The 19,887-nt window shown below is 39.8% G+C and overlaps 2 protein-coding genes and 1 pseudogene across 2 annotated transcripts; 2 read left to right on the top strand and 1 right to left on the bottom strand.

The window, feature by feature from the left end:
• Positions 1-1,182: 1,182 nt before the first annotated feature.
• On the top strand, positions 1,183-19,553 carry mpp2a (MAGUK p55 scaffold protein 2a). The gene is made up of 14 exons (XM_086287906.1): positions 1,183-1,257; positions 4,861-4,909; positions 8,658-8,758; positions 8,891-9,046; positions 9,169-9,336; positions 9,512-9,619; positions 10,940-11,059; positions 12,160-12,291; positions 12,392-12,494; positions 13,865-13,933; positions 14,026-14,187; positions 14,866-15,068; positions 15,555-15,683; positions 15,815-19,553. The coding sequence occupies exons 2-14, from the start codon at positions 4,879-4,881 to the stop codon at positions 15,989-15,991; spliced, it is 1,659 nt and encodes a 552-aa protein (XP_086144032.1). The 5' UTR covers positions 1,183-1,257; positions 4,861-4,878; the 3' UTR covers positions 15,992-19,553.
• On the top strand, positions 1,677-1,831 carry LOC147331693 (U2 spliceosomal RNA; annotated as a pseudogene).
• LOC147331692 (E3 SUMO-protein ligase ZBED1-like) lies at positions 5,648-7,551 on the bottom strand. The gene is made up of 2 exons (XM_086290499.1): positions 6,479-7,551; positions 5,648-6,238 (listed from the first exon to the last, which is right to left on the bottom strand). Exons 1-2 carry the CDS (start codon positions 7,549-7,551, stop codon positions 5,689-5,691), a joined length of 1,623 nt encoding a protein of 540 aa, XP_086146625.1. The 3' UTR covers positions 5,648-5,688.
• Positions 19,554-19,887: the final 334 nt, after the last annotated feature.

Raw genomic sequence — 19,887 nt, 5'->3', positions numbered from 1 at the left:
CTGGTAAAACACTGCCTCCTGGTGGTGAAACTTCGGGTTAAGTTTGCAATATGTGAATACAAAAAGTACCTTTCAATCAGTTTTCTTCTGACATTTCTAAAAAATGGCAAGGATAGAGTAGCAAAATCAGGAAAATTGTTAAACACATAGCTTTAATCTTGAAAGTGTGATTTGCACATTACTCTGAACTCAGAAAATTTGAAACAATAGTTAATATAAAATAATGATATAAATAATACAGTATAAATATAAATAACCCGCAGCAACAGAGGACACATCTCAGAAAATTAGGTTTAGCTTTAGGCCGAAATATTTTAAAAGGAAAATAATTAATAAGACCCCCCACCCCACCCCCCTCTCTCTTATGGTGTCATTATGGTGTGGATGAATAAGATGCATCAATGTGTCACAGGATATGCTGACAGTAACAAAATATCAAGCTTAAATGAAAGTTATCAGGTTATATGCTTAGGGAAACATACAGGGTTAATATGCAGTGCACAAAAGAAAGAGGGTTTACTGTGGGGACAGAAGATTTAGGAGTATTGAGCTAAAACACACAAACACAAACAGCTGCAGTAATGGTAATTTCCTCAGAGACCAGATCTTATTTTATTGTTGAATTTGGGGGGCATGAAGCAAAAGAAAGGAAGAATTAATCCCAGAGCACAGTCATGCTGAAGGCAAAGATGGCCTAATAATACCAGGGAGAAAACCAACATCACATTGTCAAAGGTATCTTTCTCACTGGTATCATTATGTTTCTTTTTATGTATTTTATTTGAGTATTTCTAGGACAAACTGTGATGGAAAAACAAAAGCTCTCACACTTACACATTCTTCTCATAGCTCATGTATTAATTATAACAATAGAAAAAAATGTGAAAGCAAAACAAGCACTGGCCCTTTAATGCACCTCTACGTAAAGCACCGGGAATATGGTCAATTCAACCGGAAGTCTCTTGATTCTAAGCGTTAAAGTATTACATTCCCATCCCGCTTCTTGTTTACCTGCATGCTTTATAATTTTTATTTCAGTGGCAACTCTTACTTTTATATAAATATAAAAATATAATGCTTTAATAATTCAATTTTATTGTAGCTTTATTCGCTAAATGCCCTTTATTCTGAAGTTTTCTCGGAAGTTGTGTATTTTTCTGCCTCTTCCAGTCACAGAGGGAACCGAGAAACCAGACGACAACAAAAAGCGCACGAGACATCACAGACGGCAGGAAGCGTCTCTTGTTGTGTTTAAAGGTGGGTGAGTTTGTTTTTATGTGTCGCAAATATCATTTTATTAACAGACTACGTCTTATCATTAAAGTATCCTAATAAAAGGGTTGTTTATTTAAGGGAGCAGATACACTAAAGCTAGGTTGACAAAGGTGCGCGCGTGTGCGCGCGGTTCTCTCAGTGTATTTAAATAACCGCGCGCCACTAGCGCTACATTTCATTTGTGATGTTTGGTTAGCATCTTCCTTTGTCAGACAGGCTATCTGCATGTCTTTCTGTCCCCCTCTCCTTTTGTGTTTGTGTGTGTGGTGCTTTGTTATGTATGACTCCTGAGATTAATTAGTAGACTTCTCTGCTTGCACTGGTGTATTTGCACCTGTGTCGTTTATTGTGTGTTTGCTGAGGGATTCATTGGTTATGTTAATGGTAGTGTAGTTAGGCTACTCGCTTCTCGGCCTTTTGGCTAAGATCAAGTGTTGTAGTTAGGCTACCAGTTAAACTGTTTTAAGACTTAGAGTCACACTCACCCTGACAATTTTATGACAGTTTGTCAAGCTAGACTCATCTGTCCTAATACTTGACAAATATAGCTTTTTTAAAATTGCTTAATAAAGCCATAATATTAAATACCATAAATCTCTTAAAGTTTTTTCTTTTTTATTATGTATTCTAACAATTCAATAACAATTCTGAGTAATTCTCTTGCTGTTGAAGTTTAGTAACTGACATGATTTGTGTGTTTGTTATCATCTCAGAGACTCAAAATAATAATAATGATTAGAAACAATAATCACACTACATTTGTCATCAGTTAAGTTGTAGTCCAGCTATTATATCTGCTTGGTTGGGATTTTCCTTTTGAAATGGTAAAATAGTACAAAAGAAAATGAGGATAAAACAGCACTTTAGCTCAAGTCTAAGGAATAAATCGTTTGAAATAACCAGCTTTACTAAATACAGGATAACGACACAGTTTAAACCATGTTGGCATGTAGTACAGCACACAGCCAAACAGCTTTTGCCGGCATGTGCTTTCTACAATTGTTTCTTTACATACAGCAGGCCTGTCCTGGTGTAGCTAAGCAGATGGATGATGGTGGGGGGTGAATGGAGGAGGGGCAGGGATGTTGCATAAATAAGGGAGTAATAGAGAGGAAAGGATGGGAGGAAGGTAAGAAGGAGGGGAACATCATTAAGGGGATCTGCAAGCAAGAAAAAAGGATTAAAAAAGCAGAGGGGAGTGAGACAGCAGGACAGAGTGCAGAGCTGAGGAAGCTGTGAGGGAAAGAAGTGTTAAAAAAAGTGACGATGAAGCAGGAGGACGAGGAGGGGTGTTTGTTGGAACGTGTGAGGAAGCAGAAAGCAAATGGACTTCACAGCATTTTAAACACAGTCATTAATGTGTCTGTGTTGGGCTGTTATTGTAGTTGACATGTACAGTAGCTGAGCAGCCTACTTCATCCACATAGAATGAGTCCACGTCCTCATCAGTAATATCAACAAAAGAGAAAAAGTATTGTACTCCCATACTCATTGTCATACAGCTCAGTGAAGTTATGCTGCTACTCACGATGTGCATTTATTTGATGAGTCATACATACACAGTGTGAGTTCAGTTCAGGCGCACCGTCCGTGGTTCTACTTAGATTTGCAACATCTGTTTTTTGTTTTTTTCACACTGAGGATATACACACACACACACACACACACACACACACACACACACAAACGGAATAAACTAGGTGACTCATAACCAAAATAATTTAGTTGGATAAATGGTACTACAGACTGGAGTAAAATGTAAATATGTAAATATGATTTGGGGGTGCCCCTTTTAAGAGCAGTGGGCAGCCAGTAGGCTAGTCCCTTGGTCAGGGGAATTAACCTGACGTGTTTTCAGTTTGGGAAGAAACTGGAGCTACTGGAGGAAACTGGAAGAACAGATTGAAAAAGGAAGGCGCAGGTTTGAACTTTAAAAAGTTTCACTGTGAGACAACAGTGCTAAGCACCGAAGCATCCTATGCTCAGTCAGTTTCTCTCTTTTATGGTGTTCATTATTATTCATGGAGTTTTGCTGTCGCCAGTCTAGACCCAAACAGGTCAGGGTAGTATCCAAGATTAAAATCTTGTAATGTTTTCTTTCACATTTGTTGTCATCAGCTTGGATAAAATGTGCATCAAAGCTGGATGATGGTGTGAATCTCATCTTTCAGACATTATACTTTACATCCAGTCCATCCCGTTCCACACGTCTCACTCTTACAGCTTCTCCTTTTACGTCATCCACTTTTGCCTGAGGTGTTGTGTAATGCCTACTCTAGTATAAACAGCAGGGTGTGTGTGTGAAGGCAAAACTGAGGGAAGATGAGTTTCCATGGCAGCCACAAACTGCAACAGCAGCTTGTCATAGCAACAAGCATAGATAAATGCATAGATAGATAGAAAGCATTAAAGGGGATGTGTGCCTCTTTGTTCCCTTCTCACTTTCTCTGTATTGCCATTGTGTGTGCTGTCTTGGCAGTGTATAGATTAGTCACACCCACATGCCCTCCCCCTCCCCTTTTGCCAGGCATGTTCAATTCCAGAACAATCAGTGGAGCTCCACCCTCAGTCGCTGACATCACTGCACCCTGTGTGTTTGTCGTGCTGCGTTATGGCGGGGAGGGGGTTCAAAAACACGAGCATACCGTATACACCCGCAAACATTCCCACGTGCAGCAACTGAGCAGTGCAGTTTTATCTCATGCTAATTTATAGCACACACTGAACCCAGTCATCAGTTATTATCACGCGGTTGTTACTCTCAGTCAGCAGGATGGCAGCATAAGTCTCGACAGAAAAGGATGATTAAAATGTTTAACATGAATATTTTAGACTGCTGAATCTGCTTTTTTAAATCATGCTATAAAAATAATTACTAAAATGTCAGAACTGAACAGAAAAACATGTTAAAGCCCAGATTTGGTTCTTCATATATCTATGATAACTGACAACTCTCCAATTTTTTGGTCTCATATCCACTTCTGTCAGATGATCACTAAAAAAACTCAGAGCTGTAGTGCATGTGAGATATATCAGCTCAGCTATTTAGCTTCAGGCCTAAATGGATAAATAGCTACCCTGGCTGTAGTGTTTATGTTTCTATGCCAGTACATTACTTGCAATTGTGCTCTCCCCTTTTTCTTCTTCCTGCAGCCATTTATAGGAGTAAAAAAGCCTGGTAAAATCATATAAGCTCAAAGGCTGTTTTTAAAAAATGTGTATTACTGAGGCTGTAGTGGTGTACTGCACTGCGTGTAAGTGGTGCAGTGGCCTATATATTAAGAGTGTTAACTTGTCCAATTGGTTCCAATCTTGAGGCTTTTATTCATGTGAAAGTGTTTATCTTTGTATTGCAAGTTGCCCAGTGAGTTTAAAAGCAGGTGGTTTGCACGGCATGAATAGAGGACATCATCATTTGTACTAAATCATCCCCATCTGAATGTAGCAGCGAAGGAAACAAGCTTTTTTAAAATGTTGGTGTTCATTGAACGTCTTTATCATTATTGTCAGTGTCTTATTTTCAGACCTGCACTTACATTTATTTTGTTGATCATTCTTTCCTTTTTTTCTTTCTGTCCTTCTCAGATTTACTGCAGCTCTACCATGCCCGTGGCCTCCACCAGGACAGAGCCTGGTGAGACCAAACACTATACTCCACATCAGCTTAGCATCGCCACATGATTGTTTTTTTCTGTTTTCTTTATTCACAGCTCTCTCCTAAAATCCAGTTTCACAAAAGATTAAAAACCAGAAATATGAGAATGTGTTACTAATCTGAAAAATGGTGGTATTTGCTCTTTGTAAGCTAATTAATGATAACAGATGTTTTACAGTTACAGCTACACTGTAGAATATCCTCCAGGAAACGACTGATGCCCCCAAATACCAATATTTATGATAGCGCTGTAGTATATATATATATATATATATTAGGGCTGTCAAATGATTAAAATTTTTAATCAGATTAATCACAGCCTAAAAATTAATTAATCATGATTAATCACAACTCGAAATATGACCAAAATGTGTGCAAACATACGGACAGATAGCGGATTTTTACACACTTGTTAGTGTTATTTAATGCTAAGACCACGCTGAGTGGCCTGCGTTCACTCAGCGTGGTCTGACATAGGCTGGGTGTTGTGCTGGAAGCGAATTAATCACAGCCTAAAAATTTATTAATCGCAACTCGAAATATATGTGTATATGTGTGTATATATGTGTAAAAATCGGGACAGATAGTGGTTTTTAACACACTTGTTTGTTTTATTTATTATTAATTGTGAGTACAAGCAGTACAAGCAGAACAGGGCTTCAAATAATTGTGAGGAATTTTTACTGAATGTTTTCCACCCGTTTAAATCTAGCACATTGTTTTATCCATATACATCTTCAAGTTCACAGAACATAGGCCTAATTCAACAGGCAAAATGTGGAGGCAGGAGTGGCCAGGTATCTGCGAGCAAGGCGGGCCAGCTGGCTGTGGGCTCCTGCATGAGCTGCCCACCACTGTAAGGGACAGTCCTCTAAGGCAGTGCAGGGCTCTGCTCTGTAGCGCTGTATGGCTCTGTCCTGCTGTACCTCCTCCTCTGACTCAGAGTCAGAGTCCATCTGCAGCAGGCTCAGCCTCTTCTTGGCTGGACCTTCTTCTGCAGTGTGTGATCTTCTAGGAGAGTCTTCATGCAGCATGCCTGCCAGTGTGGTCCACACTGCTTCTCTGTCAGTCTTGGGCACACTGCGTAGGTCTTTAAAACGTGGGTCCAGTGCAGTTGCGATCTGGAGCCATGCATAGTTGGTATGTTCCTGGCGGGAAGCAAGGTCTTCCTTAAACTTCTCTTTAAACCTCACCACATATGCAGGGTCCTCATCAGTTACTTCCATGACACGGCGCAGGTGGCAGAAGGCTGGTAGAACTACAGAGCAGGAGACGTAGGCCTCTCCTCCCAGCAGTTCAGTCACATATCTGCAGTGGAATACACACACACACACACACACACACACACACACACACACACACACACACAGAGAGAGAGATAAGACAGCAAATTAAAAAAAGCTTTTTAATACTAGGTAATATTAATAAAATATTTGATTTCATTTATTTTTTAAATAAGACATTTTCATAATAACAAAAACTGATTTAAGATGTATGTTTGATACATTTAATCTAAACCTACAATTATGGTCACAATGACAGGCTCACCTGCAGGGCTCTAGAAGTGTCTCCAGTCTCTGGAGTTTGTCCCACTCTGGAGGCGTCAGGAGGACAAGTTTATGCTTTTGTTTATCCAGAGTCGCGGTTACTGCAGTTTGGTTGCGGATCAAGCGCTTCACCATCTCCAGCGTGGAGTTCCAGCGCGTAGGCACGTCCTGGGCCAACGGCTCCTGCTTGCGCCCCAGTGACACCTGCTCTGCGTTCAGCTCTGCTGTGTTTGCTGGGCTGTGCTTAAAATGGCCAACAATTTTGCGGCATTTGGCCAGCGCAGTGACAAAGCCACTGTCTGCGAGACTCACTGTGATGCATCTCTGTAGAATGTGCGCGGTACACGGCATGTGATTGAATGGCATGATGCGAGCCGCGGCGATCATATTGCGCGCACTGTCCGTGCCTACTGTTGTCACCTTCTCCTCAATTCTCCACCTGCGAGCAACAGTCTGGAACTGCTCTGCACAAGCCTCCGCAAAGTGCCGCTCTTCCGTTTTCATTATAGTCAGCGCAAAGGATGTCAGACCCCAGGCTTCAGTGATTAAATGCGCAGTAACTCCCAGGTAATTGTCATTACTCAATGATGTCCAGTGGTCTCCTGTCAGAGCCACGCATTCTGTGTGAACTAAAGCCTCTTCTTTTTTCTTTTTCTCCGTTTCATACAGTTCGTGGATTCGAATTGTTATTGTGCTTCTCGCTGGGGGCTTGTAGGACGCGTCCTGAGATGCAACCTTTAAAACATCCGCAAAGCCCTTGTCCTCCACAATGCTTAGCGGTCTGCAGTCCTTTGCTATCCATTTGGCTATATTGTCGGTCAGTTTGTCCAAAGAAGACTTACCGAGTGGCCTGCGTTCACTAAGAGTGGTCTGACGCAGGCCGGGTGAAGCTGCTGCCCCGACAAACGCGTGTTTGGCATTAAGGTGGTATTTTAAGGTCGAATTTGAACGGTGAAATTGAAACTCTTTACTACAGTGAGTGCAAATTACAACGCGTTTGTTTATTGTCCCATCTATGTTCTTCTTGTATTTAAATTCCCCATCCAGAAGGCCATCCGCTTCCTGCTTCTCCATTTTCAGTGGCGCGGTAAACAAATCAAGTGGAATTATGGGAGCGACTTATCTGCGTGTTGCGCTAAATAGTTAAATATTCTAACGTAATTAATTCCAAAATTTAATTATCGCAATTAACGCGTTAATTTCGACAGCTATAATATATATATATGATGCTGGTTTGCTTACACCTGTGGCCTTTGATTACATCTGGTAATATCAAATTCAATAATATGAAAATACTAAAATAAATAAAAATGAAAAAATTACATAATTGCAGCTTGTTACATTGTAGCATACTTCCCTTGAATATGACTAAATATAGAAATTCTTAAATTCACTGCAGTTTTGTACATAACAGCACTGCTGTAGGCTGTATTTATGAGTCATAATCTAGTTTTCTTTCATTTTAAATTTCAACTTTAAACTTTAACCTTAAGGCAGCATTCCGGCTAACAAGCTGTGCTGGCAAGTTGAAATTTTCTCAAACTTCCAAAGCAAAGCAAAGCAATACATGTACAGTTCATTTCTCTAGCACATGATTTTAGCCTGCAGCTTTCTGTTTTCTTCTCTTTGTTCAATGTTGTCGTTCCTAAAGCCAAAAATGCATCCAAACAACAGACCGTGTGCCACCACACTCGGTAGTATGTTTTAAAGGAGACAGTACACACTGGGGGGAGTATTAACTGAATTTAAAGACAAAAAATGTCAATTTGAGGTCCTGAATGTCGGTTTTGATTGATTTGTCAGCCCTACAGTATCCCCTACCTGACACAACACACAGTCTGCAGCTTTTTTAACCCATGCCATTAGATTAATATGGAGTTATAAACTCATACTCGCGTAAGTATCTATTTTTGAAACTAAAAGGATGTTGAATTCCAATGAGGAATTTCCCTATAATGAGCAGAATTCAGACAGTTACATCACAGCTTTGTTAAAACCAGGAAGCCAGGTGCTTGTTTAAAGCAGAGTTACAACTATAGACACAAGCTCTGTGTCATTTGTTACTGTCTCATTTACCATGTTTCCCTTACTTAATGTTGTTCTTCCCTTCACTGTGTGTGTGTGTGTGTGTGTGTGTGTGTGTGTGTGTGTGTGTGTGTGTGTGTGTGTGTGTGTCACAGTGCCCCAAGTGTTGGACGCAATGAGCGACAGCACGGCCAGCTCCACCACAGCCAATGACCTGGACCTCATTTACCTCAAAGGCATCATGGAAAGCCCTCTGGTAGGCTTCACACAGATGCACTCGTGCACACACATATTTTAAATTCAATAAATTTTGCTGCGCTTCTGTCATTCATACTTGCACTTGCAGCACGCTCTCATCTTTGTAACCGTGTTTGTATTTGTGCGTAAGGAGCAAGAGGAGAGCCTGAAGGAGCCACGGTTGTCACCCGTGAGGGAGAATAATGTGGAGCTCCTGCAGGAGATCCTGAGAGACCTGGACCCATTCACCAATCGTTCTGACACCGCAGCCGAGCTTGCTCGCATTCTCACGCAGCCTCACTTCCAGGTGTGGAACACACAAAGTCACACACACAGTGTTTCCCACTTTGTGTTTTCACTGTATTCCAGTCACAGAGGTGGTTAATTGAAGGAAAACGAATATTTCATGCATGATATTTTGTGCCTCAGTCTCTGCTGGAGACACATGATTCAGTGGCAGCTCAAACATGTGAAAGTCCACCTCCCAGCCCATGTGACTTTGTGGATCATGAACCAGAAGACAGCCAAGCACACAACCACCTTCCACCTGATGCCATCCGCATGGTGGGCATACGCAAAATAGCCGGGGAGCATCTGGTAGGTTATTAGAATTTGGACTGTTTGCACCTTTTGTGTTTCCCATTTAAAAACATTCAGTTTGTGAAATAATAAATGCTTGTGTGGGTTGTATGCTGGTGCCATTTGGGTTATGGATGCAGATTTTTATTAGTGTTAATGATGGAGATAATAGCCAGTAATAACTGTATTCCAGGGTGTGACATTCAAGGTGGAGGGTGGGGAGCTGGTGATAGCTCGTATTCTTCATGGTGGGATGATAGACCAACAAGGGCTGCTGCACGTCGGCGATATCATCAAAGAGGTGTGTTGCTTTTTTCTTTTTTGTTTGTTTTTTGTTTTCCTTAGTTTCATTTTCAATTATCCTCTAATTTATTGGTTTATGGTGGAACCTTGCATTTTTAGTTCTATAGGATAGTTGTTTACTTTTTTCAGTAAGTTAGTATTTGATGAAGAATATACTTTTTGGTTTCCTGCTAAGACTATCCGTCCTATGAATGCAAGAGCCGACAGAAACATGTAGACAGCTACTGCAGACTGTTCAGAGGTAACGTCTCCAAAGCTCACTTTGTAAAGCATTATATTTCCATTGTTTCATCTACATTGAAATGTGTCTCACTGTGAGGTTAACAGGAGACCAGCTGAGACTCCAGGAAATCAGTGCACCTGGCCCACTGTCCCTGTGATTCTTGGGAGTGAAGCTATTTTTACAGCAGTAGCTGTTTCACATGTCTCCAGTTTTTTTTATGCTGTTCTGAGTTCCCGCCTGATTTACATATGAAGCTTACCGATATTACCGTATTACCGTATCAATCGTCTCGTTAAGCATTTACTTATCGACTCTTGTTCTCTTGTGTTTATTTCTTCTTGAGTGTCAACTTGTTAACCGCTATGACTCAAGGTCAGGCTCAAGCATGAAATGCCCCGGATTATTTGCGTACCTCCACAACTACCATAAGAAAAAATCTGTTGTTTATCGGCTGTTTATTGATCACGGCGTTCTGAAAGTCTAAATGCATAAATCTGTGTCCATACTATTGTTTAACCACTAGATGGCGAGGTAAACTATGTGTTCTTATGAAAGCATGGGGCAGAAACCCACAGCAGTTCAATCCCAATACTGTGCAAATGAATAGATCAGGAAAAAATAGCAAAAGTAAGGATCATTTGCTAGTGAAAGTTTGTTTTTTTGACATTTTATTCAGGGGTTTTTGGTGCTGCAGTTGTTGGAGTTTCACTCCTGGAATCTGTGGAACTTTATTCATTTGAGTGGATGTTTGAGCAGATACTTACCTGTGTTTAAATACTCTGTGGTGTAGCTTGCTTGCACTGGGCAGGTCTATCCCTCCTGACAGGGCTATTGGGACCTGTTCTGGTGCTCTGTAGTGGGCTAACACCTTAAGAGTACATTTTCAGTTGTTCAATTTGTCCGTCATCTGCATAGTCCACAAGAGGCTTTTAATTTTTACATGCTTCAAAGTTCTGTAAATATTTAAGCCAACTGATCGAATTTGCAAATTTAAATGTAAAACTCTAGTCAGCTGTTTAAAACCCTTTCGCTTAACCTGTAAGACATGTAAGGAATCTTTTTTGTCATTACTCTTGTTGTCTACTTTACTGACAGGCGAATGGACGAGAAGTGGGCAGGGACCCCAGGGTTTTACAGGAAGAGCTGCAAGCAGCTAGTGGAATTGTGGTTCTGAAGATACTGCCAAGTTATCATGAATCCATACCACCTGTACAGGTGACACATAAACACACCACACACAGAATAGACACATGGGGCTAAATCTATTCTCCTTATTTGTCAGGGTTTCTATTTATTTATTTATTTTTTGGTTATTAACTGAATTTCATTGTTAGAAACTTATTTTCATTAACACTAGAACCTTGTTTTGACCTCTGTTAAATTAAAACCACGTGATCTCATATTTCATGCCGTTTTAAAAATGGATTTCTTCATCAAATACTGAATTTTGGGGTGTTTGGGATCAAAAGAGAAAAGAAAGTATAACCATTTTTACATAGAACCACCAAGGATGTTATTTCGACCGCATAGAAACTGATGTAAAATCACTGTTGTGCCACATTGGGCTGCCTAGCAATACGATTGTTTACACACATTTTGACTTAAATGCTGCTGTTACATGAGTCAGAGCTAGCTATATGTGATTGATAAATAAATATGTAGGGGAATGTAGTTAGATGAAACATGAGTAATTGCTGCTGGGCTCAGGGTGGGATATTGAGCTGGGCAGACTGTGGGACCGAAGGCATGGAGAACCAGGTATGTAACTTGCTGTGTAGGGCAGCATAGGGAACTGAAATGAAAAGAGACTCCAGAGTGTGGGGAACTAATCCAAATAACTAAAGAGTGAAATCAAGAGAATAGCGCCCTGCTCACTTTCAGGCCTGAGCAGCACCTCAGCAGGTGAAGCTGCGGACTGAGGCAGGGTAGTGTGCAGGTTTGGTCTTAATTATATTTTTTAAGTGTGTAAGCTGTTGTGGTAGTTTTGTCCAGTCTTTGTTTATTTATTCTAAAGTGTGTTTTAAACTTTACAACCTGCAATTAAATTTTAAAACTCATTGATGAAACCATTCAAATCCCTCAAAATTCACCTTAAATCCTTGTTTTGCCAAATCTGACTTAAAATTAGAAAAATTTGATGAAATAAACAACTTAAGTGAACTTAAAAAATGGCATCTTTGCCATTACTGCAAGCAGCACCTCAGTAATGGCACCTGTGGTAACATGAACCCCTCCTAGCAGTTCTAGTCTTAAAGGGATTTTAACTTGGGATGCACCACTGAAATAAAGATGTGTACCTCTATGTATTTCTCCAGGTATTCTTTAAGTGTCACTATGATTATGACCCAGCCAACGACAACCTGATTCCTTGCAAGGAGGCGGGGTTAAGGTTTGAGACCGGGGATATCCTGCAAATAGTCAATCAGGATGATGTCAACTGGTGGCAGGTGACAGAATAGTATTTATGTGAACATGTTATAGCTTCCTGTGTGCACATTTTCATATCTTTGGATTGCTTTGCTAATTTTTTCTTCATTTGTTGTGCAGGCACGTCATGTGGAAGGTGGGAGTGCTGGGTTAATCCCTAGTCAGATGCTTGAGGAAAAAAGGAAAGCTTTTGTCAAGAGAGATGTGGAGCTGGCACCTGCAGGTAATATGAAAGAACGAATAAGGTTGTGATGATGGTGACTTTATTTTAACAGAGGGCCTGGATTCTAATCAAAGCATGGACGCAGTGTGTGTTTTGGGCCTTAATGAAATCATCTCACTATGGATGTAAAATATTATTAAAATACTGGTGGTTGCCAGTGTTGCTCTGCAGCCTCCTAGTGGATGGTATCAGTTAGATAATCATAGGTGACTTCCTCCTTGAATTATTGCATCACAAGATTTTCAGGAAACTTGAAGAAACCTTGAGGTCAGTGTCGCTGAGATTCAAACTCATCTGAAATTTTAGTAGCTGCACCTTCAAAATCCAAAACATTTCAAAATCCCACATTGGCACATTTTGGAGTTATAGCATTCACAAACGTGAGTGTCCAAGCTGCTGCCCTGCAGGGTGACGACAGAACTCCATCAGCCTTTTACAGCTTTGGGGTAAAAGCCAAAAATGTTTCATGAACACAACAGAATATGACCCATTTGTATTGAACTATATTAGCATATTATACTGTAAACAGAAATATAAATCGTTAATAAACATATGGCAGCAAAAAAAAAAGACTTCTGAAAGTGTTAAGTATTAAGTAGGTGTTCATTAAGGAAGGGCATTATGTTCACATGTCTGGTGTGTGTTGCTGCAGCCCATGGTTTATTGATTATTTGTCACTGCCGTGTGGTGGTGCACAAACACGCCAGGTACATGAAGTTTGCTCACATGTTTAAATTTCACAATGTGCCAGTGCACTGGTCTACAATGTTTTAAGAATATTTAGACTTAACTTTTTATAAGAAATATTTTCAATATAACATTGAGCATTATAGCATGAACCTGTATTAGATTACAAGAAAAGAAGTTTGAACATACTCCCACTTTCATATGTGGGAGTTACCCCAGTTATTATGGCATATAAGAACCATCTCTCTCTGATGTCCAACCTTTGTAAAAGAAAAAAGGTTTTCTTTGCTAAACGTTACCAGTCAATGATGTGTCATTTTTTACACTTCTGTAAATGTGAGATTTGCATAAGCATTCGAACAACTGCTAATTCAGTTCGAGTTCACAGAAAGGGTTTTGTTCTGTAAGGGAGCTCTTATCAGTAGATCCAGTAGATCTAATTCCCCTTTTAGAAGCACAAACATGAATATTAGAACTTAAAGAGGAAAAATTAAATGTGTATGAGACATAATATCTGGCAGAGACACATGCATGAACATGACTGATCATTACAAGCCAGCTTGTGGGCAAATGAGTACAAGTTAGTAGTTGTGAAACATGACTGATGCTCATAAATTACTTTAGTTTGAAGTTTGGCTTCAGTTCTCTGCCTACACTAATGCTGTGCTCCAACAATGCAACAGGAAATCTGTGTACTGGTGTTGGAGGAAAGAAGAAGAAGAAGATGATGTATGTGACCACCAAAAATGCAGGTAATAAAACAGGGCCAGGATCAGTTTAGCTCTGCTGGGGTAAAATATTCCTACTGCTTCGTCCTTACTTTCTGCTCTTTGTTCACCCTCAGAGTTTGACAGACATGAGATACTGCTCTATGAGGAGGTGGCCAAGGTCCCACCTTTCAAGAGGAAGACTCTGATTCTGATAGGTGCTCAAGGTGTGGGGAGGCGGAGACTAAAGAATAAGCTTCTACTGAGGGATCCACAGCTCTTTGGGACCATAATTCCATGTATGAAGTCTGATATATTCCATTGCCTTATTGCTTCTTATTGCTAAAGTAGCTAGAATTGTTTTTTTGTTATATTGAGTCGATCGGTAGGCCCACAAACCCCTATGCAGGAAGTTGATTTCGGCTCTCTGATTAAAAAACATCTTGATCCCTGATCCTCTGATCAGTCCCCTCTGCATCATCTGAGTCTCAGCCAGTAGATGGTGCAGAGGGGACTCGCTCAACCTGACTGCCTTCATGTCCAGATGTCTTCCCTGCTTCCCCTGATAGGAAAAAAGCTGACTAACTTTGCAGGTCAAACCTTTTTGATTGCACCTGTTGTGGCACTTGTTATCCTGGGATGGTTTCAGAGGCCTGTACAATAGGCCCCAAGGGAAGATATTACTGGGAAAGGCTAGAGCAACCTATTAGAGCTATTTGGACTAATATAGATCAATACTCACCTTTAATGTTTCTCAAAGGGTTGAAAAAGGAATGGCCACAGTTTAGACTTTAATAGCAGAAGATTTTATTAAAACAACTTTTCAGAGTGGGGTCTGCTACCAAATGTGGCAGACAAACTGACTAAAATGTCCACCATCCATCTAAAAATTTTTACATTTTGGGTTGGAGAGCTATGTTAGCTGGCTTGAGCTAATAAACTGATCATAGTAACTTCCCTTCCTTGTATTTGCGCAGACACCTCCAGAAAACCCAAAAAGGGAGAGCGAGAGAGTCGGATGTTTGCTTTCACTACCCGCAGCAAAATGGAAACAGACATCAAGAACGGGCGCTATCTAGAACATGGAGAGTATGAGGGCAACCTGTACGGCTTGAAGATCGACTCCATACATGAGGTGGTGGAGGCAGGGCGGGTCTGCATACTGGACGCCAACCCTCAGGTGTGCACATACAAGACTTTTCTGTTTTAGCAGTAATCATAAGCAGCAGCATCTTTACTGTCTTGTGTGAAAATTAGGGGCTAATTTGACAGAATCCTGTATACATTACACACATGCTTCTAATAGTTTCTATTGCCAGTTTATTAAAGTGAAATGCTCTAACTTACGTTGTGCTTGAGATGCTGAATCAATGTTGTTGTGCTATTGTGGTAAGCTGATTCAGCTGATTCAGATCACATCGTAATCCCATGACTACTTTATCTTAAATCTGTTTGACACAGTCAGTCCCATTCAGTCAGCATAGTGTCATGTGCCTCACTCAAGGGCATCTTATTAAGAGTACTGATAAGAGAAAACAGTCTTTCACTCTCGTCAGTCGGTAACTTGTGGTGGATTAGCCCAGTGGGTCAAAAAGTTTAGAGCCTGCAAGAGACTCTTTCAGTCTAATGTACTTGTGTTGATTTTGCTTGCGTGTCTTAATTTTAGTCTCTCAAAGTTCTGCGGACCTCTGAGTTCTTGCCCTACATCGTGTTCCTTCAAGCTCCAGAGTTCGAGGTGCTCAAGGCCATAAATCAGTCAGCTGCAGAGGCAGGGGTCGTCACCAAGACGCTGATGGTAGGAATTGCTCACAGTACAACAATATGCACATAAAGAAGATGAATAACTCAGGAAGCAGCAAATAATGAGAAATCAGTCAAAGCAGAAGTCCTGTGATTAACAGCCCTGCTATCTGTTTTCCTTCACAGGATGAAGAGCTGCAGAGGACGTGCGATGAGAGTGCTAAAATCCAGACAGCTTATGGTCACTACTTTGACCTCAGCATTGTCAACGACAACCTCGACGAGACATACCGCACCGTCAAAGCAGCGCTGGAAACGGTTTCCAAAAACCCCCAGTGGGTCCCGGTCACCTGGGTGTTCTAGAAAGAGACGTGCTGGACTGAGGAGGGAGGGACAAGAAAGGAAGCAGGCACTGAAAATATTCCACTGAGTATAAATGATGGGTAATGACTTTACAGGATAACTTCTCAAATTTCCATAATTTAAACAGGATATATTTTCCGTGCTGCAAAGAAAGCGTGGAATTGAAGAAGGAAAGAGATGAACGAGGAGGTGGAAAAAAACCCTTCATTTCAAAAAGTGTGCATATGCATGTGTGTTCCTGTTTACATAGAGACTTCAGAGCAAAGACATGTGCCATTACTGATGATTATCATCAGATATTGTCATTGTTTACATTTTTTGCATTTAATCAGTGCCATCTCAGTGCAACTCAGTGCCATTAGGAACAAGCAAGCTCCATCTTTCACTTTTGTAAGTGTACAGTTTCTCATCATGAAATCAAAAATAGTTTCCCACTGCCTTCTACAGTAAATGTGGATGTTTTGCATAAAGGTTAAGTTGTATAAGGTTTCCTATCAATCCCCTCAATTTCCTATCAGTCTGGTGAGGCCGTCATAATCTTTAAAAAATGTCTCTTGTTCTGGAGTTGGTTGAAAAGTGAAAGGACATCTCTTTCAGGCTTTTAAAAAGATTTGATTTCAACTTTTATTGGTTAGAGACACTAATCACTGAGCAATAGCATCTAAATGGTACATGACCATCAGTGGCAATAACAGATTCAATTTGTTTGAAAAGTCAAAGTTAACATCACATCCAGACCAGGGGTCTCAAACTCCAGTCCTCGAGGGCCGGTGTCCTGAACCACGTATACCTGTTGCAACACAACTGAATACAATTAGTAGGTCATTAGCAAGAGTATAGCACTTGACTATAGAACTTGACTGCATGCAACCCCTAACCCTACTAAATTTGAGTAATGTTGTTTGGAAAAATGTACTTCTAAAAGTACTTTTATTGCTCCATGTTCATTCACTCATGAGCTGCTGTAACGTGAATCAAATAGCTGAATAGCCACTTCAGTCCTCAAGGACTAGAGTTTGAGACCCCTGATCTCGATCAAAACCTAGCATGAAACCTCTCAGCCAGGTTTAAACAGAAAGAAACATTTTTTCTAGATATCTTCACCTATCATAAAAAAACAGCTCGTCACATTTCACTATAATCTCATTTTAACTTTGTTTCAGTGTGCGGCACAGTCGCTTCATTAACAGTTTTTCAATAAGTAGCATACTGGGTGGGTCACATGGATTAAACTATGATTTAGAGAACAAAAAAGAATCAACGAATATCCTCTTCATCCTATGGAGCAGGTGCTGAAAAAAATAGGACAAAGAAATAAATGAGAAGTCTGGAGCTCTGCATTCAGCTGTTAACTGTTTTTCTTAAATCATGATTTACTCATAATGCTGGCCTCTTCTCATGGTTCTGTTACTAAACCTGAAGCCTCTTTAATTCAGTTCCATGTCTAAATGGGAATGTGGCCACTATTAAGAGCAAATCATAGAATGAGTCTTAGGAGATACACTGTTCATTTAAAACAGAACTCCAGGCCTCAAGAGCCGGTATCCTGCAGGTTTTAGATGTCCTTGATCCAACACCGCTGATTTAAATGGCTAAAATCAACATGTCTTGAAGTTCTCCAGAGGCCTGGTAATGAACTAATCGTTTGATTCAGGTGTGCTGACCCAGGGTGTTGTCTAAAACCCTACAGGCCTGATTTAAAACATCACCATTTACTTGATGATTTTCTATTTGATTTCTGTATAGGTTTCTCATCATATTCCAAATTTAATAATTGTTCGCAGACACTGAAAAATTCCTGTAAGAATTCAGTCAACTCACTCCGTAACATTTTGACAGCTAATTTTGAGTTTCAGTCTTTTAACCATTTAGTTGTAGATGTATTTTAAGCTTCTAACCTCTTTTAATTTTAGTGTAGTTTTAGTCGACTAAGTATCATAAGAGTACAGTAGGCTAATCCTGAAGTTGAGTGACTTCATTTAAATATAAAGTGTAAAAGTATTTTACCAGTAAGAGTTGCTCCAAATGGTTACAAAGCATCTTATTTTCCTCAATATCCACTTTATGTCTATGTCTCATCTTCTCTTCTACTCAAGTGTTGACATTTTGTTTTGTTTTCATGACAAACAGGGAGCTTCCCTCCAACTTACCCTGTTAGTCAGCAGCAGATGAAATACGCACAACTAACCTGACCGAAAAAGAGAGAGATTATTTCTAATTGGATCGCCTCCTTTCTGCCCAGTATATATTCAATGACAACAGTGTCAATACACTTTGTCATAGTTTTTCTCCTCGAGCATTCTTTTTTATTTAGTTGTCATCATGTTTTAGGAAAACTATGATAGAAATTATTGGTCATAGAGATAAACAAATACAAATTTTATTTGTCACATACACAGTACAACATATAGTGAACATGTAGTGATATGCTTGTGTCCTGAATGACTGATATTTAACTGTGCATCATTTATGCTGATAACTTCTAGGACCAAATATGTTTGGTTGTTATAGGTGGATCTAGACCTAGAGTTCAACTAAACATACAGAGTGTCAAGAATATGGAATAAAAGTGCACACATCAGGAAGAAATCAAACAAACACAAGCTGTGAAACCGTACATTGAAGTCATTGTACAAAGCTTTCTTTCACCAGAATGAGTTATTCTGTTTCACTCATCCTGTCATTCTCAGTTAGCACTTTTCATTTTGATGTGTCTGTGATTTTTTTGTTTTTGTTTTTTGTATTTCTTGCGTGAGCTGTAAAAAGGTTGTAGATAGAATGTAGATACACAATCATATAGAAGGAATGATGCTCCCCCCTCGTATTTACAGTATGAGACATGTCAGTGGTAGCCTCAGAGTGAAGACCACAGCAGCTGACCTACATCAAAATAAATGTAAAACAGTATTTTCACCATTTTGATGTCAACACAGTGTGTTGTCTTTTGTCTGTTTTTTGTTTTTGCCCTTCAGTTGTAGTGTCACTCTCAGGCCACCGTACTTGTCACAGTTTCCACAGTGCCAACTGAAGTAAAACAAATCATTGTATTTATTTTTTAATTTCATGTGTTTTTTGTGGCAGCTACTCAGTATTTTGATGCACAATCGCTTAGCGATATAAGAAAATTTGGTGTTTAACAGTGAACAGAGTCTGGTTCTTTAGGCTGTGTTAGGGGAGCAGTTTTTAGTCAGTCTTTGTAAATAACATTTATATTTATGCTCTAGTTTTTAAAGATGGCTTCAGAAAAGCAGATTTTTGCCTGGCAGCTATACATGTGACGTCTGAATATGCTGGAATAAAACCATCATTACTCTTGAGGACATTCCAAAACCTCACTGTGTGCTTTTTTCAATGAAATGTCATGAATGCAACGGTAACGATCATCAAATCACAAAAAGATTTGATGATCTTGCGATAATAGACTTTCCTGAAGGCAAAACAACAAAATCTTTGCAGTCATGCATTGAATTAGACGGTGAATCAGTGTTGAACCTTGGAATTATTTTGTAAGGCTGCTATTAGTGATGCTTCTGTCTCTACAGAATAAATGATTCAATTATAATTATTTGTGATTATTTTTCTTCTTTCTGCATGTTTTTAGGTGCTTAAAGCCTCAATTATTCATGTGCACTTTTATATTTAATAATTTTATATTTGATAAGTTAAGTATTATAAAAGACACTTTGGAGTGGCATGATGGATGCAAGGCATTTTTCCCTCAAAACAGTTAAACAGGAACCAGCCAATGATATTGGTAATTAATGTAACGTGTGTAAACCATTACTTTTTTTTTGTCTCTCTGGCTCCTCATTTCCTCCACATAGAGATGAAAACATAAAAACAATGTCCAGCACTGTCAAGAGCACGCCAAGTCAACCCTAACCATGTAGAAATGT

The sequence above is a fragment of the Aulonocara sp. 'chitande type north' Nkhata Bay genome, linkage group LG4 (assembly GCF_057382095.1).
Source record: "Aulonocara sp. 'chitande type north' Nkhata Bay isolate Kocher_YH1m ecotype deep benthic linkage group LG4, A_spYH_male_GT1.1, whole genome shotgun sequence".
NCBI classification, from domain to species: Eukaryota; Metazoa; Chordata; class Actinopteri; order Cichliformes; family Cichlidae; genus Aulonocara; species Aulonocara sp. 'chitande type north' Nkhata Bay.
The sequence above is the reverse complement of the archived record's forward strand: the minus strand, read 5'-3'. Positions and strand labels throughout refer to the sequence as shown.

Excerpts from the sequence above, each read along its gene's own strand:
- LOC147331692 (XM_086290499.1), bottom strand. The coding sequence starts at position 7,551 with ATGGAGAAGCAGGAAGCGGATGGCCTTCTGGATGGGGAATTTAAATAC. Across the intron at positions 6,239-6,478 it reads ACACTTCTAGAGCCCTGCAG|ATATGTGACTGAACTGCTGG; the intron begins GTGAGCCTGTCA and ends ATTCCACTGCAG.
- mpp2a (XM_086287906.1), top strand. The coding sequence starts at position 4,879 with ATGCCCGTGGCCTCCACCAGGACAGAGCCTG. Across the intron at positions 4,910-8,657 it reads CTCCACCAGGACAGAGCCTG|TGCCCCAAGTGTTGGACGCA; the intron begins GTGAGACCAAAC and ends TGTGTGTCACAG. Across the intron at positions 8,759-8,890 it reads GCATCATGGAAAGCCCTCTG|GAGCAAGAGGAGAGCCTGAA; the intron begins GTAGGCTTCACA and ends TTTGTGCGTAAG.